This window comes from Lissotriton vulgaris, chromosome 2_1 (assembly GCF_964263255.1).
Source record: "Lissotriton vulgaris chromosome 2_1, aLisVul1.2, whole genome shotgun sequence".
Lineage (NCBI taxonomy): Eukaryota > Metazoa > Chordata > Amphibia > Caudata > Salamandridae > Lissotriton > Lissotriton vulgaris.
This window is the reverse complement of record NC_141687.1, coordinates 693,404,955-693,432,657: the sequence shown is the minus strand read 5'-3', so window position 1 is coordinate 693,432,657 and position 27,703 is coordinate 693,404,955. Positions and strand designations below refer to the sequence as shown.

At 45.4% G+C, this 27,703-nt stretch overlaps 1 protein-coding gene across 6 annotated transcripts in view; it reads left to right on the top strand.

Annotated features, from left to right (window-relative positions):
* Positions 1-27,703, top strand: part of TEAD1 (TEA domain transcription factor 1) — a 414,947-nt gene that overhangs the window by 280,778 nt on the left and 106,466 nt on the right. For all 6 annotated transcript variants that reach the window (XM_086955933.1, XM_086955930.1, XM_086955929.1 and 3 more), the window contains one exon: positions 25,582-25,716. In XM_086955933.1, the coding sequence (XP_086812059.1) occupies positions 25,582-25,716 (135 nt within the window). The remainder of the gene's footprint in view (positions 1-25,581; positions 25,717-27,703) is intronic.

Here is a 27,703-nt window from a genome sequence, read left to right as displayed (position 1 = left end):
AGCTGTATTCAAACAGATGCGCTGTTGCTGCCGACGTCGTAAACTTCGTTGCTTTGTTTCTTTTTTCACAAGTCGTGACTCTCCACCAGCTGCCACTGAAGCCATATCCAACTTTGATACCTGCATTTCTTTTGCTGTGTGTCTGATATTTAGGCACAAGCATTGATGTTGCCTAAAGAATTTCAAACAAACCCCCTTGCTGGCCCATTTTTCCCATGCACCAAGATTATGGCACTAAATCCTATTTAGACCTAAGTATTTATATCATATTATATGTTCCTTTCAAATTTCAACCTGCATTTTTTAACAACCCACTAATACTGTGTTAGAGGTTTTACCATAGTGAAGTTATGAGATGATGAGAAGGTAGAAATCTGTGCCTTTTCCCAATTGAAATTCTTGAAACAAGGCATTGGTGTCCAAGGTTGGTCAACAAGAGTTAAGAGATGATCCATGTTTTCATGATATACACATACGATACATTTACATACACAATCTTAAATGAGGATCATTAATAGTCACTTGTACACTGAAAATATGGTATGAAAGCAGCCCTGATTGGGCCACAGTTGGAACACCTAATAATATAAACCTTTGCATGGTGGAATTATTTAGTGTAGAGTCAGTGTCATTACACTGTACGGCTTTGTGCTCCATACATCCAGTACAACTTGAGCAATTCCTTAATTAAATGCCTGTTGTATTCAGTAATTGTTGTCTTGGTAGACTGTAAAAACATATGCTTGCAGTAAAAATATGATCAGTATTTTTTGATGCTTTTAAAGCATGCTTCTCATCACTGTAATATATTATATAGATCTCTAATTCTTTATGTAATCAAATGTCTATTATTATGTCCAGGTAACTAATATGGTGAGTATATTTCGTCTAAATTCACTTTTTTTGCCTGTGCTTGGCAAATTGTTCGGCTAGCTTTTCTCTGTTTTCTGCATTTTTATAGTTTTAGCAGGAGTCTTTGTCAGCAATCATTGCTATTTACATTAAGGACTTCATTTATTTCTAAAGCCCTTTGTTTAATTGTAAGACAAGTAACTAAAAGCATGTACACTTGTGCCAGCATGCTTGCCATTTCGCTTCTACAATTTAGCTTGCTTATAATTTCACTTCTTCTCTTTTAATCAACTCTTCCAATAATTTGACATGTATTTAACATTATGTAATACAAATATCAGAGATATAGCTGTATGAGGATAAAAGCAATAGAAGGAGATTCATACAGGATTTATGCTCAGGTATTTAAAGTCAGAGTAGCAACAAGGCCCTTTAAATAACAATCTGTGTTTTATTAAGTTACTTAAGACCTCAGAGAGTTTTGTACGGGGAGAATAAAGGACTTTACAATGCACCTCAATAGTCATGGAATATTTATTTGATGGATTATAGTGCATCCAATTTGTGAGAAATATGCGCTTTCATTTGGCAGGCCTACCATGGGCTTAAACTGTAGTATAGTTAAGTGGCCAAGAAACACACATGTACCACTTTCAGGTGTTACCCTTGATTTTGAATCCTTTCCATCCCAGGCTTCAAGCCACTAACAGGAGACAGAGAATAATGAAAGAAAGTTCTAATTATGCACTACCTTATATTGTCCTTATTCGCCCTTTACACCATTTTAGTGTGCAATTTGTATGCTCAACAGTGCCCATAATAATTCAGTGTTAATCTCCTGTACAATCACCATCGGCTGCATGATGCATGGAAACACTCATCAATCCTTTGATTTATATCACAATGGAATTATTTGAATAGCAGGACAGTTGACAATAACAAATTATCATGAATAAATGAAAGTATTTGGTGACATACATTCATGGATTAAAGAGTTTAAATGGAATCAGTATTCGCCTATAATGAAGAAGTACATTTGTGGCCCAAACTTGTGACTCCCATAAAAGACATCATGACAGGATTTGGAATTTGATGGGATGGTAACAGCTTAGAAAGCTTTCCACTGTTGCTTTTCAACCTTAGAACCACTGGCAGCTATTTTCTTTGCTAGTTAGCGAGAGCTGAAGCAGAAAATTGCTAATATATTAGTTTTTGGGGAATGTATGACGTTACAGCGCATACTTTTACAACGCATACCTTTACAACACATTTTTTACAACGCAACATCCATTACAATGCATTCCATTACAACACATGCCATTACAACACATTTTTAAAAACTACCTTTACAACGCATTCCATTACAATGCATACTACCTTTACAACGCATACCACTACAACGCATACCATTACATTGCATGTGTGGTAAGTATTGGATAGTGTAGGGGTAAAAATTACTATTCTAACTCCAGGGGGGTGAAACAGTAGATTAAGTTTTGGATAGTGTAGGGGTAAAAATTACTATTCTAACTCCAGGGGGTGCAACAGTAGAGTAAGTGTTGGATAGTGTAGGGGTTAAAATTACTATTCTAACTCCAGCGGGTGCAACAGTAGGGTAAGTGTTGGATAGTGTAGGGGTAAAATTTACTATTCGAACACCAGGGGCTGCAACAGTAGGGTAAGTGTTGGATAATGTAAGGGTACAATGCGTTGTAATGGTATGCGTTATAATGGTATGCATTGTAATGAATGTGTTGTAATGACATGAGTTGTAATTGTATGCGTTGTAGTGTCATGCGTGATAATGGTTGCATTGTAATGGCTTGCGTTGTAAGGGGTGTTGAGTTGTAATGACTGCATTGTAATGGTAGTGTGTTGTAAAGGTTATTTCCCGTTTTGGGGTATTACAAGATGCCACAGGATTGATTATAGACCATCTTAATCTTCCTAAAGCTGTACATAAAAGAGCCAAATTATTAATTGGTGTGCCAAAACGCAATAACCATGTTAAATTCTATGTGGGGCCAGTGGAAGCTCTGTAAATAATATGGAAACACAGTGGAATTTTTAAATGCTTATGGCCAGATAGGCAGTTGCATCCTGAATTAACTGGAGCAGATATATACGTTATCCACAAAGACTGAGAGAGTTTGCTTTAGTGCAATCAATCCTGGACCCTAATGGAGACAAAACTGCTGCCATTCTAGCATTCTTGTTCAAGCATCAAATAATTTATTTCCAGATTGTTATCTGAACTAAACACACCGCTGATGTTGCTTTTACCTCACTAACTAGTGGAACATCAAACTTAAAACCATAATTCATCACCCAAGAAGCTAATACCCAGCAAGTATATAAGCCCAAAAACATTTAAGAGAAGTGTTTTTACCAACTACTGTGACCTCCATCTTATCAGATGCTGTCCATTTAACTACTTATGACTTGCATGTGAGCTTCAATATTCATTGTCTCCAAGATAAGATCACACCAAAGTGAGGAGGACCCGGATATCATCAGTCTGAAATATGGGGATGGATGAGTTTAGAGTGTGGTGAAGAGAAGATATGATGCAGGAGAAGGGGAAAGGTTTTTCAGTACTCTTCAGGTAATTGCATTGGTGAGGTGGTAAATTGATGCTGTGAAATGCTATGCATCCTTCTGGTTATGTAGGCAGTGATCCAGTGATAGGCCAGGTCAGGAATAACTGCCACCTAAAAAATGCCTCTGGATGATAGTTTGACCAAAGATATCAAAAGGTGGCAAGAAGATCCAACAAAATCAGTATTGTGACATAACTGCCATCCCCATCAGCTGAGGTCACCAAAGAAAGATATGAGACCTGTTTCTATATGTCTACAGGGGAAGAAATCTAACTGTTTCCTCTAGGTGGCACTAATGCGCACATACACCTCAGTTCGGAAACACATGATATACACAGACCTTTAGCAACCTGCCTTGGGAATGTAGGCGTTTAGCTTTGGAATAGCTTATATTGTTTGCAGAAGTTCTTCCTTTGTGTGAACCAAATTCGGTATAGTGATTTAAGTGCCCTTGTCAATGAGAAAAATGTGTGCCCCTTCCTACTTCTTCAGTGAGTTTCTTTAGCACTGGCAGTGCTTACATTTCTTTTTTGTCATTATTTGAGTGAAGGTCTGAAGCCATTCACAGGAGCCTAATTCTCTATATGAAAATGCCATCCATTGTCGGAGAGAGCCACATGTTTCCTCACTGCAGCACTTGAAATCCTGGCAGATCTGTGTCCACCAATGTGTCACCTAAGTTTTCCTCTTAGTTTTAGTAAATCTTATTTGTTTTCAGATGATGATTTAATGTAATTTGTATGTTAGCAGTATCAGAGAGTAAATCCTGCCATGTAATTTAGTCATTATTGACGCTGACTGAAAAATTCTACCTGGGTTACCATCTGAATCCAGTTCTCCTGCTTAGAGACATTTTCATTGGTTTATTTGCACTTTCCATCACATAAACATTTGGACCAAACAGATATTTGAGCCATTGATCATTAATGAATAGATTTCCTAAATTTAAAAAGCTACATTCCTTGTCATAATTAATGTCACCAGTCACATTAGTAAAATCCTGGTTCTTTTCTTTATCCTTCAAACCTGATAATTCTTCCACGACTCAAAGTGGTATCCCACGCTCAACCATTTATTGCCAACAATTGGGGAACGATCTCAGTTGGGCATAAGAGTGAAAAAAAGTGTGTTTCTGTGTTAATTTCCATATTTATCCTCTTCTGTCAATTAAGTTCACGGTCTGCTTCAACAGTGTTGTTGTATCTAACCGTTTAAGATTTTTTAAAGGGTATGTGAGTCTGAGGTATGAGGGACAATGACTCTCCTTATGTAATCAATTGCTCTTTATTGTTTTTGATTACAATGTCACATGACATGTTTGTTACACAATCTTTAAGCATGGTTGCCATTAGTACAAATCTGCTCAGCAAGTAATCAAAGATAATATCATAATTGTAAAGAGGAATCAAATGACCTAAATTCAATAGATGGTCAAGTGTCTAAGGCCTCAGTATGGTTGCAGGGAGTCCATGAGTCATTTATACTGTATTCCTGATACCTTATTCTCCTTCTTGAGTTGTTTGCTTTAACCTGTATATAATATAAATTCTTGTCTTCTTACTTGTTAGGGACTAAGGACCAACGCAGCACCAAACGTCATCTATAATTTGAATTACCATAGGATAGCAATATCGTTTAAGTCTTTTATTTCATCCCAAGGGAGAGCTTCATTAACCATTTTATTAAAATGTATCACAGTTAGATTATGTTCTTACATTGTAGCAGGGTTTCCGTTCTCCCACAGAACTGTGCATAGAGATCTAGAACCTCAGCGAGTTAGGATGATCCAAAACTCGCCTCAGTATCAGAAATCCCCTTACCTAGCTAGCTACAGTGTCTCATGGATCATTATGAAATGATCCATGTCTTAGACAAACCAGAACATGATCTTTAGAATACCTCAGGAATCGTGGAACACATGAACACTCTTTCGTTATATAATCATTTCAAACCAAAACTGAGAGTCAAAGAACACACGTGCAAGTTTGAAATATTTATTATTCAATGCAAGGTTCTCAAACGCAGTATCTTGTAAAATACCAAAATGCAGATTATAAAAATCAGAGTTAGCAGCATAGTCACTAATTAATAGTAAGCAAAAGGTGATAGCATGTTACAATGCAAAATCTATAGAAATCTATATCACCTATATTTCGCGCACCCTATTTAGCATATTATTTTATATCTAAGAAGGTCTCATTCGGGCTTTAGCAGGGCGGACCCATACCTCTAAATGTCAGTAGGAGTAGATCACATCAACAGCTACCAGCTCTCTTCATGCGCAGCACCAAGTGTCTACGTTCATTCCCTGTAACTCTATCTTAAACCCGCGTAGAGCCCAAAATGTTGGCATCAACATTATTTGTGTTATGTCTAATGTGGTGCGAGGATCAGGCCTCCCAGCAACCTTGTGTTAGGTTATTCTTAGAGTGTGCAGCTCTCAGTGTGCAGACAGTTGTACCAAGTGTACCAAGCAAAGCTGATAGCATAGTAATAACATATTATTCTCAAATAAATCACATCACCGCTTCTAGGGTGAAAGCGACAACAACAAGTAGGTGTCGTGTGCAAAACTGAAGCCGAAGGAAAAATGGCTGTTTAAACATGTAATACACTCATGCTAACTTAATGCAATATATGTAACGAAGTATCCATATGACAACATGCTGGTAACAGAATTAGCTTTACCTGCCTCAGTCTGAATATTGCTGTGTTTAAAATGTTGACTCTGAATAATGATGGTGTGATAAAGTCCTGCTGTGTGACGAATTTCATGCTAAACACCTGTATAATTGTCCATGACCTGAACAGTATATTATGAGTTAAGTTAACACGCTCAGCTGAAACTGCAAAAACTCATAAAAAATAAATCACTCACAGAAAGAAATATTTATTTTAATTTCACTACAATCTTTGACCACGTTGAGATTTGCCTTTCATTTTGGAAAGGCAATCATGAACTTCAGGTCCATTACTTTAATGGCACCTGAAATCTAATATTTTGCCTATTCTCTAGTTTGGTGCTGTGCTGAAAAAGTGTATATTTAAAATTGAATGATTAGTGTGCTCCAGAGTACATTCTTCGCACAGTGCTTCTTTCAATATGGAAATGGGAGGTTTTGTGTTCAATATAGTTACATTTATTGCACAGTAACACGGCTAATGCTGTGTGTGAGTCTAATAGAATTAATTGCCATTGTAATGAAAGTTGATAATACCCATTTGTTCAATTAAAACGTTGCTATTTTCTTCCTAATAAAGCTCTGCTCTTCGTTGCCATTAACTACTGAAAATATTAGCTAGATACAATGATTTTAATGGATATTCTTATTTGGTGTGTGCTAAACATATTTGCAACTAGTCTTCTGAATAGTGTTTGAAAATGTTGACACTATCTCCCTTGCAGTATTTAGGGTCAGAGGATAACTTTACGAAAAGATATTTCATTCCCATAATACTAGGCAAGTATGAAAGTTAAAAATACGAAACTCGTTATTATTTTAAAAAAATTATGTAAGAGGTCATGTTTAAATATAGGCTCATATTATTAAACAGGGTGGAACTAAAAATTATGTGTTTCATTAACAGCTTTCAGTAAGGCAAGTAGTAATAATCATATATCGTTTTCAGCATGAGCATGTTATACGAAATATTTAAATGTGCACTTACCTGGCACCAATTAAAGAACATATTAGTGATACTAAATATTTGAAAAACATTGGACTATTACCAAAAAGAACTAGTTTAGATACTGTGATCAAGATTCGAAACCACACTATGAATAAAAGGTTTTTATCTGTTTGATAATTAATGTTGGGTGGCTTTAGCAATTTAGATCAAATTTTAACATAAACCCTTCATCTACAATTAAATTCTCCCCACAAAATCAGTGCCAAATTTGTTTGTAATGTTTTTTGCCTAAAACAAAAATCATGATAAATTGTCAAAGGACTGCCTTCTCTGAGTGGTGGGGTGTCGTGGGGGAGTCGATAGATGACAGGATAGGTAAAATGAAATAAATAAATAAAACGACTAACCTCGGCGATGCAGCGAGTGCAAGGTACGTGGTTTTATTTATTTATTTCATTTTACCTATCCTGTCGACTACCCCCCACCCGCCCCACCCTCACCCCGCCTCACCACTCTTACCTATGCCGGCCACGCCTGATCCTGTCAGACAAGTAACAATGCTTAAAAGAAGCAAAGAGGTACACAGGTCGTGATATTGTACAAGGTGTTTAAGTGCTGTCTGTAGCATTTTGCATTTAGATTACATGTAGCTACTCACTTGTGTCGCAGTGGGTCTGTTTAGTTCTGCAAGCTTAATCCCATATTTTGAGACTATTGGGTCACTCTTGTGATGTCTTTCTGCGCAAATGCATCGAATTGATAATGCTTACTCCTCACTGGCATATCACTGGTGCGATGGTCCCTAAGGAAAGCCAGGAAAAATTGATTATTTCTCATGTTAGGTCATAAAAAACTGGGGTGAGAAGGCCCCTGAGGCCCTCGTGCTGATGGTCCTGCTGCACTATTGCTGGCTATGTCCTTGTTACCAATACCTCAAAAGTAAAGTTGCGAAGAGGAAGACATGTAACTGATTTGATTACATTTCAGAAATACCCTTTATTCCTATGCTAGTTTTCATTAAGGTCTTATTGTAGTTCGCATTCTTCTATAGAGTATTCTGCCTTCAAACTCCCTATTTGTTGCACCTATGATCAATTAAATTAGAACAGCACAGAGGAGGAATCAATGAGTCCATCAGACATGGGAAGAAACAGCATCTTGGTGGGAGCTCTGAAGAAACACAGCGATCGTGGCTTCGGGACGCCACCCCTGTTAAGCTGCCTTTTCTCACTTTCTTAAATCCCTCTTGGAAAGGGGCGACCACTCGGTCCCCCCGAACGTATGGCAGAGTGCCTCGATCCCCCCGGGAAGACATTTTTGGGCGGGAGGCGCGTCTCGGCTGGTATGCCCGAAGCGGCGTAGCCGGGGCGCGCTTTTTCCCGCCCTTGAGTGGGCTGGCCTAGACACGGACGCCGCCGGCCACGCCCTCGGGGCAGGCAGGGGCGGGTTTACGCCCGCCCTGAAGATGGATAAAAAGAGACGCAAGACCAGAAGACATCCTCTTGTTCCTGTGCTCTGAAGCTGCACCTCCCCGCTGCACGTGAGCTCGAGACGGAACGAAGAGCCAATTTTGAGCGTTTTAATCGTTCTTGTTTGTTTTTCAGTTACTTTGTTGGAGAATGCCGAAGAAGGTTGGAAAGCCCATGAATACCGACCAGATGCTGCGTGTTCTCATGAAGGAGATGTCCGAGCTAAGGAAGCGGGTGGACAAGAATGAGGAAAGGGGTCCAAAACGTCCTTTGGCGGGAGCAGCCCCGGGAGGGAAAAACAAGAGGCCCAGGAGGGGGGCAGCGGAAGAAGAGATCCCCGGTCCCAGTGCTCCGCTCGAGGCTCCAACTCCCGTGCCGGAGGAGGGGAATCCGATCACCCCCGTGTCCGAGGATGATATGCCGCCCGAGTTGGCAGCACAATTGGCAGCGTGGTTGGGAAAAGGTAACGAGGGCGCCACGGCTGTCGAAGCGCAGGAGCTGATTAAGCAATTGCGTGAGAAACGGGAAGCAGCCAAGGTGCCCGTGCCGGCTGCAGTGGGGGACAAGACACCAGGGACGGTTGCGACCACAGAGGCAGCGTCAGGTGCAGGTAAGCGGCCATTGCCGATCGCGAGGGATGAGTCAACACCCTCTCGGAGAGAAAAGTTGGGGCAACATGTTCCTTTAGCAATTAAGGAAAAGATTTGGGCGGGGGAGTATGTGAACATTTTTTCGTTACTTGTTGATCATTATGAGGTGGAGCATGTAAAGAGTCAGAAGGACCTAATGCATCCGAGTGTTTGGCGCGCAAAAATGGCCGCCTTTAAAGTGAATGAGAATATCGCCAATTGGGGCAATGCCTGGGGAATCTTTACATCAATCCTGGGGGAACGTAGGCCTGAGTTGCTTTCCGAGTTCCCAATCTACCAATCACGAATCATGGGATACTCGACATCGCACCAGGGGAATCATTGGTTTTGTTACGATAATATGTTCAGAAAGGAAAAGGAGCATAATAAAAGTTTAACCTGGGATTGTTATGATGCCTTGACCTGGGATAAAATGAAGGAGTCAGGGATGTTAAAAATGCCGTTGGTGGGAAGTAATGTGGGTGAATCCTCCCGACAATATGCGGGGACGCCCTTTCGATCAGGTTCGGGGGCCGATGATCACTCGAAACCTACCGGCAATACCGGAAGAAAGGGTTTCTGTTTTAATTACAACAGAGGAAAATGTACGAGACCGCAGGGATCGTGTAAATTCAAACATGAATGTAGTGGTTGTGGGTCGTCCCATCCTGAGGCCTCGTGCAGAGCCAGAACGGGTGATAACGGGGGGAGAGGAGGTGCCAAACAGGTCTAATATAGTCCGAGGGGCACCTTTACCCACTCCCATTGATACCCTGGCAATGATCCCTTGGCTCAGTGATTACCCGGATCGTACTTCTGCTGGGGTGCTGCGAAACGGTTTTTCGTATGGTTTCCGCATCCCGGTAGGGGACTTTCAGGGTGTGGATAAGTGTAAAAACCAACTTTCCGTCCTGCAGCATACAACCGTAGTACAGGATAAGATCCGAAAAGAGGTGACTCGAGGTCGGGTCGCTGGCCCGTTTACTGTACCCCCAGTCCAGAATTTTGTTTGTTCTCCCTTAGGGGTAGTCCCCAAGAAAGACCCTGGAGAGTTCCGACTAATTCATAACTTATCAGCTCCACGAGGTCTTTCCGTAAATGAGGCAATCGATCCAGAAGTGTGTTCGGTGCGGTACGCATCCTTCGATGAGGCCGTAGCCATTTTGAATCGCCTGGGGCCCGGGGCGCTGATGGCGAAGTCAGATATCGAGTCAGCGTTCCGATTGCTCCCGGTACACCCAGACGACCAGCGTCTCCTAGGTTTCATGTTTCAGGGTTGTTATTACATGGATAGGTGTATGCCAATGGGGTGTTCTATATCCTGTGCTTATTTCGAGAAATTCAGTTGTTTTCTACAATGGGTCTTCACAAAGCATACGGGTTTCCAAGATGTAATGCACTACCTTGATGATTTTTTATTTCTTGGGGCAGCCGGGGGTCTTGAATGTGGCCGGGCCTTGGCCGAATTTTGTGTGTTGATGAAACAGTTAGGCGTGCCATTGGCGCCGGGTAAAACAGTGGGTCCTACGACTTGCCTCGAGTTTCTGGGGATCGAGTTGGACTCCATTGAGGGGTGTTTCCGTTTGCCAGCCGAGAAAGTGTTGAAGTTCAGGGCTGCGCTGCAACTGTGTATAAATGCATCAAAAGTTATGCTGCAACAATTACAGCAGGTGGTGGGACAGTTGAATTTTGCCCTGAGGGTAATACCAATGGCCCGCCCCTTTTCCCGTTCAATTGCCCAGGCGATGGTCGGCCTTAAAGAAAGCCATCATCGCACGAGACTATCGGCCGAGATCCGCCAGGACATGCGTATTTGGTTAGCATTCTTGGCGGATTTCAATGGTAGAATCGTCTGGAATAAACCAGCCGTGTCTTCTGAGGAGCTGGGGCTATGGACAGATTCGGCGGGAAGCATAGGTTTTGGCGCCATCTTCGGCACAAAATGGTCGGCACAAAGATGGCCGACTTGGTGGCATGAGAAGGGTCTGACGAGTAATATTGCTTTCCTCGAACTGTTTCCCATCTTGGTGGCCTTGAGAACATGGCCCGATGGGTTCAAAAATCACTCGGTCATATTTTGGTCGGACAATATGACTGTGGTCGAGTGCATCAATAGTCAGGCAGCACGTTGTAAACTGATCTTAAGACTGCTTAAAGAAATTGTTTTACTATGTATGCAATTGAACGTGCTATTCAGAGCGAAACACGTGCCAGGGGTGATGAATCAGGCAGCTGACGCACTGTCTCGTTTTCAAATGCAGGCTTTTTCGGGTTTCCTTCCCTCAGCGGACCCGGAGCCGGCACCCTTTACCGAAGCTCTCTGGTCTCTCGGTGCCCCGAACTTCGTCACCTCGTGGGAGAGAGTCTAGCACCAAGGACGAGGAAGGCATATGAAGGGGCGTTTCGGGTCTATTTAGCCTTTTTGGGGAGTGATAGAGAGCGACTTTGGGGTCATGAGGAATGGGTGGTGAATTTCCTGATGTCCTTACGTAGGGCTGGGAAATCGGTGGCTACGGCCCAGAGGCATCGTGCTGCCATTTCCTTTGTTGCCAGAGCACACGCTATCCAGGACCCAACAGCGTCTTTCGTTGTACAGAAAGCGCTGCGTGGGTGGCAACGCCTTGAGGGTCGCAGAGTAGATGAAAGGTTTGGATAGATTGTCCCAGTTGTTGGCTACACTTCCTGCCACATGTTCCTCTCAGTTTGAGGCAGTGCTGTTCCGAGCCGCGTTTACGCTAGCATTTCACAGAGCAATGCGGGTAAGCGAATTAGTTGCAAGGAACAAACTGGATGTGGCGGGGGGTTTGTGCCGGGAACACGTTCAGATCAGGGGAGAAACAATGACTGTCTCCTTTGTAAGGTCTAAGACTGACCAAGATGGGATGGGTGACTGCGTCATCATACGCAGGATTCCTGGGTCCTCCATATGTCCGGTAAAGTGTTTAGAGGATTACCTAGCACGAAGGGTGGCATCATGGGGGGGGACTTTGTTAAGACACGCGGACGCCACCCCACTGACGAAATTTCAGTTTCAGCGGGTGCTTGCGATGTCAGTTGCCGCTGCGGGCTTGAACCCGGGCGAATTTGGGACCCATTCCTTTCGGATAGGGGCTGCTACGGAAGCTACAGCCAGGGGTCTTAATGTTGAGCAAGTGAAACAAATGGGGCGTTGGTCCTCCAATTGTTATAAAAGATATGTGCGTTTGCACATGTTGTGAAGCTGTAATTATGTACTCTGTACTCACGCTTCTTGTTTTTTGTTTGGTTTCAGTTACGCAAGCCTATGAGGCGGGGCGGACTATGCAGTCGACCTTACACCGGGCCAGCGGTCAGACATCACCGGCTGTGAAAAAGGAGGTGTGGGTCGTGGGCCACTCATACGTGAGGCGTGCCGCAGACGTATTCAAAGCAGGTGACATGATTCACGTAGCTGGGGAATACGGGTACAGGATGTCCTTCTACGGAAGGGGCGGTCTCTGTATTGACCAGTTTCAAACATTTTTTGAGGGTTTGTTAGGGCGGACAAGGTCACCGCCGTCTATAGTTATAGTGCATGTTGGGGGCAATGATTTGGTCACCATCGGTAGACGACTACTCCTGGAGGCAATGCTTTCCACTGTAAGTTGGTTGGCGAGGAGAGTTCCGGGGTGCACGATTGCATGGTCCCATTTGATTCCACGAAAGGTGTGGCGGGGGGCTATCTCTATACCTGCTTTGAATCACTCTGTTAGAAAGCTTAACAATAAAGTGAGTAGGTTGTTCCGTTCCAGGACATTGCATTCTATTTCTCATAGCTGTATTAATGATGACAGGATGTATTTGGGGGATGGTGTGCATTTGTCTTGGGTGGGGAATGAGTTGTTCTTAGGAGACCTCTTAGCATGGTTGAAATCTTTGAAACATGACCTTTAGGTAGGAGTTTTGTGGGGGGTCCGGATAGCCGGTCAACTATCCGGCCTGTGGCGGTAAGGTCATGATCGGTGAGCACTAATTGGAAGATCCCTATGAGTGGGCGTCACCCAACACGGATGGGAGCGCTCGGGGGAGGTGGCCTTTGGCCCCTCAACGGGGAGGCGGTCCCTTCTAAGGATGGGTCGCCGGAAGAAGAGGAAAGGCGGTCAAGGCCCCTTCCTGTGTAGGAGGGGTTACAGCCCCCTCCTGGGGAATTTCCCGGGGCCAGTGACATCTGCGACGGCAGATGCGGTAAGTTGTGTGGGGTTGGGGGGAGGTCTACGATACCTTCTAGATACCTCACACGAGTCTTCGAACGACCTTTAACTGGCATCGAGTTGATAAGTGCCCCCGTCAAGACAAGGGAAATTGTAGTAGTTGCACGTGAGTACGCCTCAGTGCTGTCGCCCCTCCCAAATGGGGGGGGTATGTCTGGTTAGGGATCTTGACACCGGTTACGACCTTGCCGTTGGCCCTTAAACGTTAGGATGTACAATTTCAATATTTCAAGTAAATGTTTTGTAGGATGTTAGATCGGCTAGGAGAACCTCTGTATTAGAGAATCTGTTAAGGTTAGCCAAACATCGCAGTGTGGTATGAAATTGTACATTAATGTTTAAATGTTTTTAATTTTTTGTTTTTAATAAATACGGCCGGGAGGGTCACTCCCTCCCACTTCCAAAAACTTCAAGAACTGTTTCCGGTTTCCCTCATTTGGGGATTGTGTTGAGAGGGGGTGGCGGGTATCTCAGCCATATGGAAAGGGGCGACCACTCGGTCCCCCCGAACGTATGGCAGAGTGCCTCGATCCCCCCGGGAAGACATTTTTGGGCGGGAGGCGCGTCTCGGCTGGTATGCCCGAAGCGGCGTAGCCGGGGCGCGCTTTTTCCCGCCCTTGAGTGGGCTGGCCTAGACACGGACGCCGCCGGCCACGCCCTCGGGGCAGGCAGGGGCGGGTTTACGCCTGCCCTGAAGATGGATAAAAAGAGACGCAAGACCAGAAGACATCCTCTTGTTCCTGTGCTCTGAAGCTGCACCTCCCCGCTGCACGTGAGCTCGAGACGGAACGAAGAGCCAATTTTGACCCACCCACCAGCCCCTGAGGACAGCTAGTTGTTTTAATAAAGTTGATCAGTTATTTTATTTCGTTTTCAGGTTGTTTGGTGTTATGTTGATATTTAATGTGTAATAAAGATTGGTACAATGTTACAAGTTGGTGATTAAAGAATGTCGGATTTAAGGTCCATTTAGACACAGGTTTTTCGGTCATAGTGGCCAATGTAGTTTCGTTTAGTTAGCACTTGTCGTATTTATTTCGGTCAGGCGGTAGGCGGTAAGGTCATGATCGGTGAGCACTAATTGGAAGATCCCTATGAGTGGGCGTCACCCAACACGGATGGGAGCGCTCGGGGGAGGTGGCCTTTGGCCCCTCAACGGGGAGGCGGTCCCTTCTAAGGATGGGTCGCCGGAAGAAGAGGAAAGGCGGTCAAGGCCCCTTCCTGTGTAGGAGGGGTTACAGCCCCCTCCTGGGGAATTTCCCGGGGCCAGTGACATCTGCGACGGCAGATGCGGTAAGTTGTGTGGGGTTGGGGGGAGGTCTACGATACCTTCTAGATACCTCACACGAGTCTTCGAACGACCTTTAACTGGCGTCGAGTTGATAAGTGCCCCCGTCAAGACAAGGGAAATTGTAGTAGTTGCACGTGAGTACGCCTCAGTGCTGTCGCCCCTCCCAAGTGGGGGGGGTATGTCTGGTTAGGGATCTTGACACCGGTTACGACCTTGCCGTTGGCCCTTAAACGTTAGGATGTACAATTTCAATATTTCAAGTAAATGTTTTGTAGGATGTTAGATCGGCTAGGAGAACCTCTGTATTAGAGAATCTGTTAAGGTTAGCCAAACATCGCAGTGTGGTATGAAATTGTACATTAATGTTTAAATGTTTTTAATTTTTTGTTTTTAATAAATACGGCCGGGAGGGTCACTCCCTCCCACTTCCAAAAACTTCAAGAACTGTTTCCGGTTTCCCTCATTTGGGGATTGTGTTGAGAGGGGGTGGCGGGTATCTCAGCCATACGAACTTCCTCTGTACCTGTAGGTGCTAATATCCAATTGGCCATCCTCAGTTTGTATTCATTTTTTTACTCAGCAATCCTCAAGCTTCAGTTTTCTCTCCAGACCACTCAATAGTTAACATCCTTCTCTGTTCCCTTCTTCCATCCTCAAACCTATTAACTTGAACCAATTTATAAGGTACATACATTTAATGTTTTATATTTCCACTGAGTTTATTACTGCCCTCAGGCCTGACGTTCAGCCTTCACATTTTGCTTTTTGGAATTGCACTTCCTTATTCTCTTGTTTGTTTCTCACCCCACTCTGTTTTTATGGAATGGTATACTTTCACAACATTTTAACTTTTATGTTGTTGGCTGGCATGTCTCCATTATCTGGCTGTCTTTATTATTACTCATGCTTCCAACTTTAGGTGCCTCTGTTTTCACCTGCACTAGTTGGCAGATGTTTCTTTATCCACTTAAAACTCCTGCTTTGCTCCATAAATCTGTATTTGTTTTTTTTCATACTATATTTAAAAACAACAATCTGTATTTGACATAATCAATCAATCAATCAATGATTACTTTATTCAATACTTTTCAGTAACATAAAAGTGTACTACAAAATAGATTAAATACCTTAACATTTTAAGATGACTCTTCATATAAACAGTACAATTTTTAACATTCAAGAAAATGAAACTGAACTCAATCCCCTAACAATCTCTCATGTCTCCGTTCACACACTGGCTCATGTGTGCTTTGTTCTTTTGCAGGCAACCTGGCATTCTCTGTTAATGTATTCTCTTTCACCAATTTAGGTATTTTTCAAACCCTTTCGTCTCCAGTTGTTTTCTCCTTAATTTGTTTCTCTTTTGTAGCTCTCTTTAGGCTTTGCTGTTTTTAAGTTATCTCTCAAACTCAGGCCTTCATCCCCTCAATCATTTTTCAGAAGCCTCTCCATTCCCCACACTCTATTCTTCGTGTTCTTACTCTTGTGTTTAACTCTACTCGCATGCTTGCACCTCCCATTGCATAATATTTTATTGGTACTTAAAAATCTACCTTCTCATTATAGTCTCCAAAAAAAGACGAAATTGTGGGCTCTTGTCTAGATTATACAATGTCTTTCTAATGTAATATTCGCCCCCCCTCCCGTTCTTTCTCATTTCCGTGTAAATGTAACACATACCTCTTGATTTCGAGAACCTATTAGCCACCCTTTACCACAACTGTATTTTCCTCCCCTTCATTTCCTTTGATTTTCCCTTAGGCTTTCATCTTAGTTCATATGTAAATGAATGGCATGTTTTGTGAATTGTTCAAAGCACCTTTAATTAAAACAGCAAATAAATCAAATAACATAATCTCCAGTTCTTTGTTAGGGCTTCTTCAACAAGCATCCTCTGAAGAACATGAGATGGCACAGTGCTTAGCGAAGGGAAGACGCAAAGCATAGCCACCAAATGTTACTGACAGGCATTCTCCTGCAAAACAATCTCTTTTAAGCACTCTTGGCAGGGTTCTCTTGCTATATTTAGTTGCTCGGCTACAACAGATTTATGCCGTTGATGGAAATCCCGAATATCGTGTAATAAATGCTGCTCCAAGGATAAGCAGCTTTGAACAAGGCTGTGTTTAGCAAACAAAGTGATTTAAATAGTGTATTAGACTGAAACACCTGCTGTAGTTTGCTGCGTGTGGTTGAAGCTAGCATAGTTAGATGTACAGCACAGGGCTTGCAGGTAGCAACTGTGTGAATCCACCCCGAATTTAAAGGTGAACCTTTCTCTCACCCTTATTAGAGCCAGGAAGTGCCAACCCAACCTGAACCCTATCCGTTATTCGTCCTAGTACACAACTGGCCCATTATTTTTCGTTCGATACTTGTTTGAAACAAATAAAACAAAAATATTAGCTAAAATGTTAGTTTGAAATTGAGCGTGCCAAAGTTTAATTCTGATCACGCACGTGTGCATGCACATATGCACATACGCAGAGTACTGACTTTATATTATGAGTATTGCCCTATTCAGCCGAGTGTGCAGCACAGTGCATCCAGTTTTGCAGCATACAGTCAATAAGGATTTTCCGGCTTTCTTTCTCTTCTTCTTCCGATCTTTCTTTCTTTCTTTGCTACTAAGAGACAGGAGGGCATGCTGCAGAATAAATACCAAAAAGAATGGAAAGACAACAACCGAGCGCTACAGGCAATATGAGACAAATTGAAGCCTGCACCGGCAGTGCAGGCTTCATATCCTGTCAGGGGACTATGAAAAAAGAGGTGAAATGTCTCCAAGTTTTTACCAAGTGTATAAGTTCATTAATACTGCACAATACAATTCTTCACATGGATTATTTATTTATTAGGATATACCTCTCTGATATAGCAGATTCTTTGCTGCAGCCTTATTTGCATGACGTGTTAGTGACATCTATGGTGTGTGCAAGTACACAAGCTCTCCTTCTTGCATCTATGGGCTTCTGGTTTTGCACAGCCATGCACCTTCCAATGGCCCTTTTCTTTTAATTCTCTGAGGGTTCCAAGAGGAGATACTTAGGGCATCATTTACAACCACACCGCAGGCACATGAACTGCCACATTTAGGGTTGTCTTCCATTGTGGTGAACATTTTTCTCCAGGAATGGGTCCCACACATATAGCATAAATCATGCTGAGGAAAGTGCTGCTGTGGCAGTCTTTCTGCAGGGCATGGCACATTATGGAACTTTAGTCACTTTACATGTCTTGAAAATAGACCTCCTGCCCCCAAAGGAGGATTGATCTCCTGCAACGACATAACTAATAAACTTTGGGTGATGCGAGCTTTTTCCGTGCGCAATTGAATGGCCTCAGATGTCCTACATTGAAAGCATGGCATTTAGGCAGAAGAGAGGGATTGCCAGTGGAGTAGATGTCGAGGGCTGGCACCAGTTCCATCAGTACCAGCTCCATGAGAGAGTATTTGTAATGGTTTAGATGGTGGCAACTCCACCTTTCAGAAAGCCAGCATTCCACGTAGCCCTGTAGAATAAATATGTAAAGGGAGCATCAAGTGCGCTGATGAGACATCCACTGTGTTATTTTGCTAATGACCCTATTGCCCACCTCTGTATGAGGTCCTTAGCTTCCAAACCTCTTTTTAAGAAGCGCCCATAGACAAATGCATTCTCAAGCAAATTGCATAGTCTAGAAATCAATGCTAAAGTGTTGCCAGCATGAAAGTCTGCAGGGTTCGATCACACGCTACGTTTATTTCACTTATCATTCCTGTATACTAATTTAGAAAAATCAATGCCTTGAACCTTTTCCTATTCTGGATTATTTTGTTTTAATCCCACAATGCTAATATTAGTTAGCTGCAGGCTATGAATCATATCACTCCTTCACACCATTATTACGGCTAAAACACTTCCACAAGCTCACTGATCTTTCTAACATCTAACATTTACCTTCAGAAAACTGAATGTAGTTTTTCAAGTAGTAAATCTTTTATGTAATAGAGTTTATATAACATGCTTATTAGCAGGCCTTCAACATCTGCTTTCAATATATTTAATAGTTGATGCTTTTTGGATTTGTTTAATGATCAGATGCCCCCTCCTTCGATACCGAAGTGATTAATGTGCTTTGCTAAAATAAACTGTCATTAAATGGAAGACAGTGTTATAAGCTGGGTAAGGAGAAGTGGGCAAGCATACCATTACCCCCAGGTCCCTCCTGTCCTCGTCCCCTTCATTAATAACAAGTGAGATCTACTATCTCTCAGACAGAAAAAAGAAAGCAGGAATGCTGGTACGCCCCTCCCTCTCCCTATAGGGAGTACATAAGGGTACAGTACCCAGCATGCCCCCTGTTCTTTTTTCTGTCTGTCGACAGTTTTCTGTTTGTAAGCCCAGGAGCGGTTGGGCTCCTGGGGTCTCACCTGGGGCTTGGCCTCGGGTGGGGGCTGGTTCTTCCGGGCTGACTTCTCCTGCCGGGCTTGAGGAGTCTCCTGTGACGCTGTCTGCCGCCTCTGTCCCTGCTCGTGGGAGTCTGGGTCTGTTCCGGCGGGGTGAGGCTCTGGAGGCATGGAAGCAGTGTCGGGCCGCGTCTCTGTGCCGCCGGGCTGTGCAAGACGCGGCCATTCTCGTCTGAGGCTCCGGGAGGTGCGGCGGCTCCGTGGTGGCTGGGGCGCTTCCTTCCGGCCATTGCCTGACTTCCTGGTTTTGGAAGCGGAAGTCAGGCGTTTGAAGTTCCCGGCTGCGGGCGGTGTGAGGCTTGTTTGCCGGTTCCTGCAGTAAGTACCGCATAGCGGTTTTGGGGCATTTAAATTGACTGGATGTTCTTTGTTCCCTGCATTTCGTCCTTGTTCTTGGGGATAACGGTCGCTGTGCTGATTTGTGCTGCTGCAGGCGTTTGGTTGCTGTTTCTCCTGCTGCTGCCTGGGCTCCTCATTTTTCTTGCTGGTTTTCCTGCCTGCTGGTCTGTCCTGCTTGCTGGGGCTTTCTCAGATGGGGAAACATTCCCGAAAGCGCAAGCATGTCGAGGAGTCCTCCACCTCCTCATCTTCCTCCTCCTCCCCTTCTCCTGTTCCCCGGCGCTCCAGGCGTCGTTCGAAGGGTGATGCGAAGTTGAAGGCTCTCATCCAGGAGTCCTTGCTGGAGATGGGTGGTTCCAGGCCTGGGGGTTCTAAGGATAAGTCCAGGTCGCGGGCTAGAGGTGTGCCCCCTCCTTCTTCCTCCTCTTCTTCGTCCTCTGGCTCTGAGGATGGTGGTTTGGACGCTGATCTGGTAAAGGGCAAGTATGTTGACAAGGACATGTTGCCGGATTTGCTGAGCCATGTCAAGGAAAATATGGGATTTCCGGCGGATAGTGTGCCTGGTTCGTCGGGAGGTTCTCTCCTTCGCCAGTTCCAGTATTCTGCTCCAACGGTTATGCCGGTGCATCCTAGTGTGCGGGAGGTTTTGGATCGGGAGTGGAAGGATCCCGATCGCATTCTGATGCCCCGCTTCATGGCGAAGCTGTATCCTCTTCAGGATATGGCGAAGGACTTGCCGGACTCGGTCCCTGTGGATTCTGTGGTGGCCAGTCTGGTTGGTCGCACTTCCTTGGCCGAAGATGCTGTGGTGCGTGACCCTGTGGATAAGAGGGTTGACGCCTCTCTTCGTAAAGTTTATTCTGGCTCCCATTTGGCCCTGAGGGCGGGTATTTATGGGACCTATGTGGCACGGTCTCTTCTGTCTGACTTGCAGAATTTGTTTGATTCTATGGATAATACCACTGACTGCGCTGATATTCTGGCACACATCGAGCGTCAGGTTGAGTTTTTGTCTGACATTTCCTTTGACGTGGTTCGGGCCTCCGCTCTGTCTGGGGGTGCTTGTATAGCGGCTCGTCGGAATGTGGTCCTCAAGGATTGGAAGACCGATTCTGCCCAGAAGACTGCTGCCCTGCGTCTGCCGTTTCAGGGTTCCATGTTGTTTGGAGCTGAGTTGGAGGGGAAGCTTCATCGTCTTTTTAAGGAGAAGAAACATTCCTCTTCTTTCAAGATGCCCGCGGCTGCTCCTGCCTTTTCTAAGCCGAAGCCTTTTTTTAGACCCTCTTCTCGCAGGCAGTTTTCCAGAGCTCGTGGCCGTTTTCGGCCTGGTCGGGGACGGGACATGAAGGCGAAGTCCCCTCCTGCGAAGCCTCGTTCCTGACTATCTGGGGTCCGTGGTCGGACCATTGGTAGGTGGTCGACTTCGGTTGTTTCTTCCGGCCTGGATGTCCTCCTGTTCAGACTTGTGGGTCCTGGACGTGATCCGCCTGGGGTATCGTGTGGAGTTCTCCAGCCTGCCTCCGGACTCTGGGGTCCGTCCGACTCCTTGGCCATCCTGCCCGTCCAAACGGGCGGAACTTTCTCGGGGGATTCAGTCGCTGTTGGACAAAGGAGCGATTCAGGCGGTGCCTCCGGGGGAGTGGGGTCGGGGGTTTTACTCCATCATTTTCCTGGTGCCCAAGGTGACGGGAGGGTTTCGCCTTGTTCTGGATCTCAAGGCCCTGAACAAATTTGTGTTGCGGATCCCGTTCAAAATGGAGACTCTTCAGAGGGTGATTCCCCTGGTTCTGCAGGGTCATTACATGTGCTCTCTGGACCTCCAGGATGCCTATTATCACGTCCCTGTCCATCCTCTCTCCAGTCCCTTCCTGCGCTTTTGCCTTCGGGGGGTCCATTACCAGTTTGTGGTTCTCCCGTTTGGCCTGAGGTCGGCTCCCAGGGTGTTTACGAAGGTGGTTGCTCCCTTGGTAGCCTTCTTGCATCTCCAAGGGATGATGGTTTACCCGTATCTGGACGACTGGCTCCTGCATTCCCCCTCAGCGGAGCGGTTGTTGTCGGATCAGCGGGTGGTGTGTGCTGCTTTGAGGGACCATGGGTTCCTGTTGAATCTCCCCAAGTGCCGGCTCCCCCCTACTCAGGACTTGCAGTTCTTTGGGGCCCGTTTCCGCACAGATCTGAATCGGGTGTTCCTGCCGGTGGATCGAGCTGTGGCCCTGTGTTCTCTGGCTCATCGGTTTCTTGTGGGGAGGTCGTTTCAGGTCCGCCTGTGGTTGCGTCTTCTGGGCTTGATGGCCGCCACTGTGTTCACGGTTCCATGGGCGCGTTTCCATCTTCGTCCTCTGTGGTCCTACCTGCTGTCTCGGTGGGATCCATTGTCGGGGGATTTATCCCTTCTTGTTCCTGTGTCTCTCCGTATCCTTCCTGCCCTGCGTTGGTGGTCTCTGTCTTCCAGTCTGGACAAGGGCTTGCCTCTGCAGTCTCCTCCTCCGGTGGTGCTTACGACGGATGCCAGCGCTCTGGGTTGGGGTGCGACTTTGGGGTCGGACTGCCTTCAGGGTCGTTGGTCCCTTCTGGAGGGTCGTCAGTCTTCGAACTGGCGGGAGTTGTCGGCTGTGTGTCGAGCTGTCAGGGGGTTTCGACTTCTTCTGGTGGGCCGCCATGTGTTGGTTCGGTCGGACAATTCAGTGACGGTGTCCTACCTACATCACCAGGGCGGTATCCGTTCTCGGTCCCTGAACGCGGGGGTGTCCCCGTTGTTTTGCTGGGCGGAGTGCCATCTTCTGTCCCTGGTGGCTGTACATGTTCGGGGGGTGGACAATGGGGTGGCGGATGCCCTCAGTTGTTTTTTTCCTGCATCCCTGGAGTTGGCATTGACACCGGGGGCCTTTCGTCTGGTATGCGTGAGGTTTGGTCAGCCCTTTCTGGACCTCTTTGCTTCCCGGCTCAATGCGCAGCTTCCCCGCTTCTTCTCCCGGATTCCTCAGGAGGGTTCTTGGGGGGTGGATGCTCTGTCCCTTCCTTGGCCGTCTCGCCTGCTGTACGCCTTTCCTCCTCTGGTGCTGATACCTCGCTTTCTGTCCCGCCGGTTGCGGGAGGATCGAGAGGTGGTGGTGGTGGTGCCCTTCTGGCCCCGCAGGTCTTGGTTCCCCACGCTGATGCTGTTGGCTGTTCAGGGTCCATGGTTCCTCCCCTTCCTTCCGTCTCCCTTGCGGTCGTCTCCGATGTTGCCCCTCCGGCGGCTTCGGCTGTCGGTTTGGCGGTTGAGAGGCAAGGGTGGAGGCGTAGGGGTCTCCCGGAGCATTTAGCCTTGGCTATTCAGCAGTCTCGGAAGCCTTCTACCCTTCAATCCTATGGTCGGCATTGGGGCAACTTTGAGCGTTGGTGTCTTGGCATGGCTTTGTCTCCCTTGGTTTGTCCTTTGCCGGATGTTCTCCAGTTCCTTTGGGATGGGTTCGAGAAACGTTTGTCCGTTTCTACTTTGCGGGCTCAGTGGGCTGCTATCAGGGCTTTTCGGGCTCCTTGGGGGAACCTGCCAGATGTGGATGGTCTGGTTTCCCGGCTGTTGCGTAGTTTTTCTAACTCGCGCCCTGTGGTGCGTCCGTCTTTTCCTCTCTGGGATCTTCCCTTGGTTTTGAGGGTACTGGTTGATGCTCCCTTTGAACCTTTGGAAGTGGTGGATATCAAGTTTGTCACGCTGAAGGTTGTTTTTTTTGGTGGCTATCACTTCTGCTCGTCGCCTGGGGGAGCTGGGTGCCTTGATGGCTCGAGAACCCTTTCTGTCCTTTTCTGCTGACGGGGTGGTCCTTCGTTTGGATTCCTCTTTCGTCCCTAAGGTTTCCTCCCAATTTCATCGCTCACAGGAGCTGGTCCTCCCTGCTTTGCTTTCGGCTCCGGTGGACGGGGACGACCTCCCTTGGTCCTTGCTGGATGTTTGCCGGGCTTTGCGGGTTTCTTTGGATCGGACCCGGGATTTCCGGCTTTCTGACTCCCTGTTTGTTTCTTTTGGTGCTGTCTCCAGGGGTGGTCGGGCTTCTACTTCTTCCATTGGGCGTTGGTTGAAGCAGGTTATTGTTCTGGCCTATTCCCTTTCTGGTTCCCCTCCCCCGGCTGGGGTTCAGGGGCGTTCTACTAGGGGTATGGCTGCTTCCTGGGCAGAGGTTCGTGGGGTGTCCCTTTCGGAGATTTGTAGGGCCGCTACTTGGGCTTCTGCTAATACCTTTGTTAGGCATTGCCGTATCCAGAATGTTCTGGGGGATGACACTAACTTTGGTTTGGGGGTTCTTCGGGCTGTGTGTTCCTGATCCCCTTGTTTTTTTTTTTTTGTGCTGTGCTGTTGTTTGCAATAAATTGCTGGGTGTTGCTGTTCTGCTGTGTCCTGGTGGTTTTTTGTTTGATGATGGCCGGGTGCTGCTTGGGTATTCTCACTTGTTATTAATGAAGGGGACGAGGACAGGAGGGACCTGGGGGTAATGTCCTATTACTTACCGGTAATCTTCATTACTCCGGGTCCCGTTGTCCTCGTCCCCTTCATTACATCCCTCCCTCCCTCCCGGGCTTTCCGGCCCTCATCTTGGGCTTGGTGGTTCAGGGGGCATGCTGGGTACTGTACCCTTATGTACTCCCTATAGGGAGAGGGAGGGGCGTACCAGCATTCCTGCTTTCTTTTTTCTGTCTGAGAGATAGTAGATCTCACTTGTTATTAATGAAGGGGACGAGGACAACGGGACCCGGAGTAATGAAGATTACCGGTAAGTAATAGGACACTATTTCAGATTAAAAGAATAATTGGCAGATGCCTTCTGTAAGCGTCGGACCTGCCAATTTAATTAACTGGTTGAGGTTGCAGATTTCCCTTTCCCCGTGTGCCTTAGTGATGTATCCAGAATCCTACTCAAATGTGTGTTCTAATGCCAGCAATTTCTAAAATAAAAATAGTAAATTTCCCAAAGATAACACATGTATGCTATCTTTTGTTACAAAGTTTCTCAGGGATATTCATGTGTTGCTTTCATCAGGGTTTGTGCGAGGAACGCGTTGCACCCATGTAACAAAACTCGATATATTTCTATCAAATGTTCCTCTAGATGTACAATATATCTGGTAAATGTATAGAACTCCCTGTCCCGCCTTCTTGCAAGAAAAAACACTGTCTGTTATTTGGCAGAGCAAAGTTTAATTGTAACAAATGGCTACGGCGAGATTGTCACAATTGACAAAGTGGATTCAGATATATGACTCAATACCTTACTGGCTTGTCTTTCCCTTCCAACTAATTGCAACATGCCTGAGATTTGACACTGTTCAGTTGAGCCTGTACTGAAAGTCTACCTCATTCTCAGAGGATGATATATACTTGGATATCTCTAAAATACTGAATTGTAATTTCGTGTTGATTCTGATGCAAAACACGTGGTATAGTTTTTAAAGAATTATCCCGGGGAGTGGTTGTTCATATCAATCTTTAAAAGTACCAATATTAATTATTGTTGTTCTTCCAATAGAAAATGTATGTATGATCGTGTAGCGTCTTTGCTGATGTTCTACAAGTAGTAAGTTATTGTGATGAAATATGTGTGTCTTTAACCCCAAAGCATTTAGTATGAATTGAGTTTTACGAACTAGAAAAAGTTAGTATTTTGAGTCTGAAACATATATTTTATCTATATGAGTACAAAAGACAAACACTAGTTATTTAACAAAGGTCTGACCTTTTTAGCAACGTACATCCATGAATTGTAGGAAATATGTAAATAGTTAAATTGAAGGTCATAATCTAACAGTGGATACCACAGTTCACAGTTCAATTGGTGTCTAACGTCTGAGGGGTAGTATAACAAACATGGTGGTCACTGCTGACCTTATCGGGGGATTCTTTTCAGATATTGTGAACTTAACTGTACTTTAGTCCAGGTTTCATAAAAAGGTAGGTAATAAAAGGACATTGATCATCTTCATGCTACATTCATTTCACTTGCATGTTACCCTTTTCCATCTTCTTAGTCTTTATTGCTCATGTGCATTGCTTTTGCTCAATATGTTACGAATTGCTTGTCCAGCACATATTAAGTCTGCCTGTAACTATCCTATTGAAGGACCAGACGGCGAAGGATAAAGCACTCCAGCACATGGCAGCAATGTCGTCAGCTCAGATAGTGTCTGCCACTGCCATCCATAGCAAGCTGGGCTTAGCAGGCATCCCACGGCCAACATTTCCTGCAGGACCAGGGGTAAGCCACCTCAACAGTGTGTAACATGCATCTCCCTTTAGCACATAACTGATTGAAATTCTTGTATTTGACTTGCACTGTTGCTTAGATCCATGAGTACGTTTGCTCTACTTCTCTTCTTTCTTACCTTAATCAAAATGTAAACATAAAACCTTTTATATTAGTCAGAATCATCAAAATGATATCAATTATGTTAGGCTGTCTGTGTAGTCCATATTGGGAAACATTTTCATTTTGAATTTTGACTTATGATCACCAGTCTCATGCCATGCACTTTTCTTGGATTTATTGCAAACGCTCCATTGAATGACTGTCAGGTGTTAATGCTTTATTTGAACATTTAGTAAATATCCTTTTTAGTTAAATGTTCTACAACCATGAGCTCGATGCTGTATTGACCCATGCCTTTATTGAATAGTGTTATCACTGAATACTGTTTGAAATCAGAAGCACTTAGAAAACACCTATCACGATAATAATGTGCCTTGTCTGAGCGTGACACACCCCTTTACACTCTCCCCGCAACAAACACCGCTCTCGAGGCTTACGTAATCACTGGTGCTAACTCCTCCGGCTGTGACCCAGAACCAAAGGCATGCAACGTCGCTGCGCCGGCACTCGGGAGCCGTGCCCACCCACCACAAGGCTCGGAGCGCCACCGAACCACTGCTGGACCCAGGCAACATTCACCACGCCTGGGGAAGTCGTTCTCAGGGCCAGGAGGCATTAAATCCAATGTGAGGAAGAGGTGAGGAGCATAAGGGGCATTTTTAACTTAAAATTAGATCATACAGGGCCCCCCTAGAGTACATCAGCACACGGCCTGAGGGAGCATCAGCCGAGACCGCTAGCTGATGGCCGCCATGTTCCCCTCACTGCTCGCTACCACTGGTTTGAGGAGGGGCTGATAAGGGACTTTGTCACCTCCCAGCTTTACTATACGCCGGCGAAGATACCTAAATTTGCTCCTATATCCTCCCCTAAATGTCCAAGATGCGATCTCCTTAAAGCCGATGATATTTATATTTTTTATGATTGTCCTGAGCTAAAAGTTTTTTGGAGGAGTGTGGAGCAAGTCCTATGGGGCATTTTTAAAGTCAGTCTTAAAGTTAATCTCACTTTAGTTATTTTTGGAGACAATGGTGAGGCTTATAACGTTTTACAGCCGTTACATAGTAGTTCATTGCTATATTTGGTTATCATCGCCCGAAGGGAAACTTGTAAGTACTGGAAAGATCCATAGCCCCCTCAGTTTGAGGATTGGCTAAAAGCTGCATTTGCTATGGCACGTTTGGATCACGGATGTATAAGCAAGCATGTTGTGAACATCTGGCAGGCTGTTATATCTTGGGGAAGAGAGACGAGACTTGTTGAACTCACCGTTGTCCTATAATTACACCAAGCTCCGAACAAAAGGGGCTGGCTTGGCCTAAAGCGAATGCAGTAGCCGTGGGCCGCAAAGTTCGAAAGGACGGCTTCCTTTTTAGGTCTCGGACCAGCGTCCCACGCAGTGGGCGGAGTCCGAGATTTTATGTTTTGGCAGTATGGGGGCTTGAACCTGCCCCTCTTCTCCATTGGCTGACCTCGTAAATGCTGGTCAGCCATTGGAGGAGAGGGGCGTCACTCGGTTCAAGCCCCGTCTTTTTGCGATTCGGGGGCGTGTTTTTTGCAGTTTTTAAGCCGTGACGTCATCCGTCACTCAACTGCTAAATACACGCCCCCGAATCGCGAAAATGGTGGCGCTTTTGTTCTGGCATTTCCCCCCGACCGCCGCCACAAGAAGTCGCTGAGTCCTCCGCCCCAGCTGAATTTTCTTTCTTTTCTTTCTTTTGGGGCAGGTAAGCCATCTTGTCTTTTGTCCGTAATTTATACTTGTGTTTGTTTCTCGTTTATTTCTGTCTCTCCATCTCTGTTGCTTTCTCTTCCCTTCTCTCCGCTTTCTCGCTCTTTCTTTCTATATCCCTCTCTCAGTGTAGCCTCAGCACTC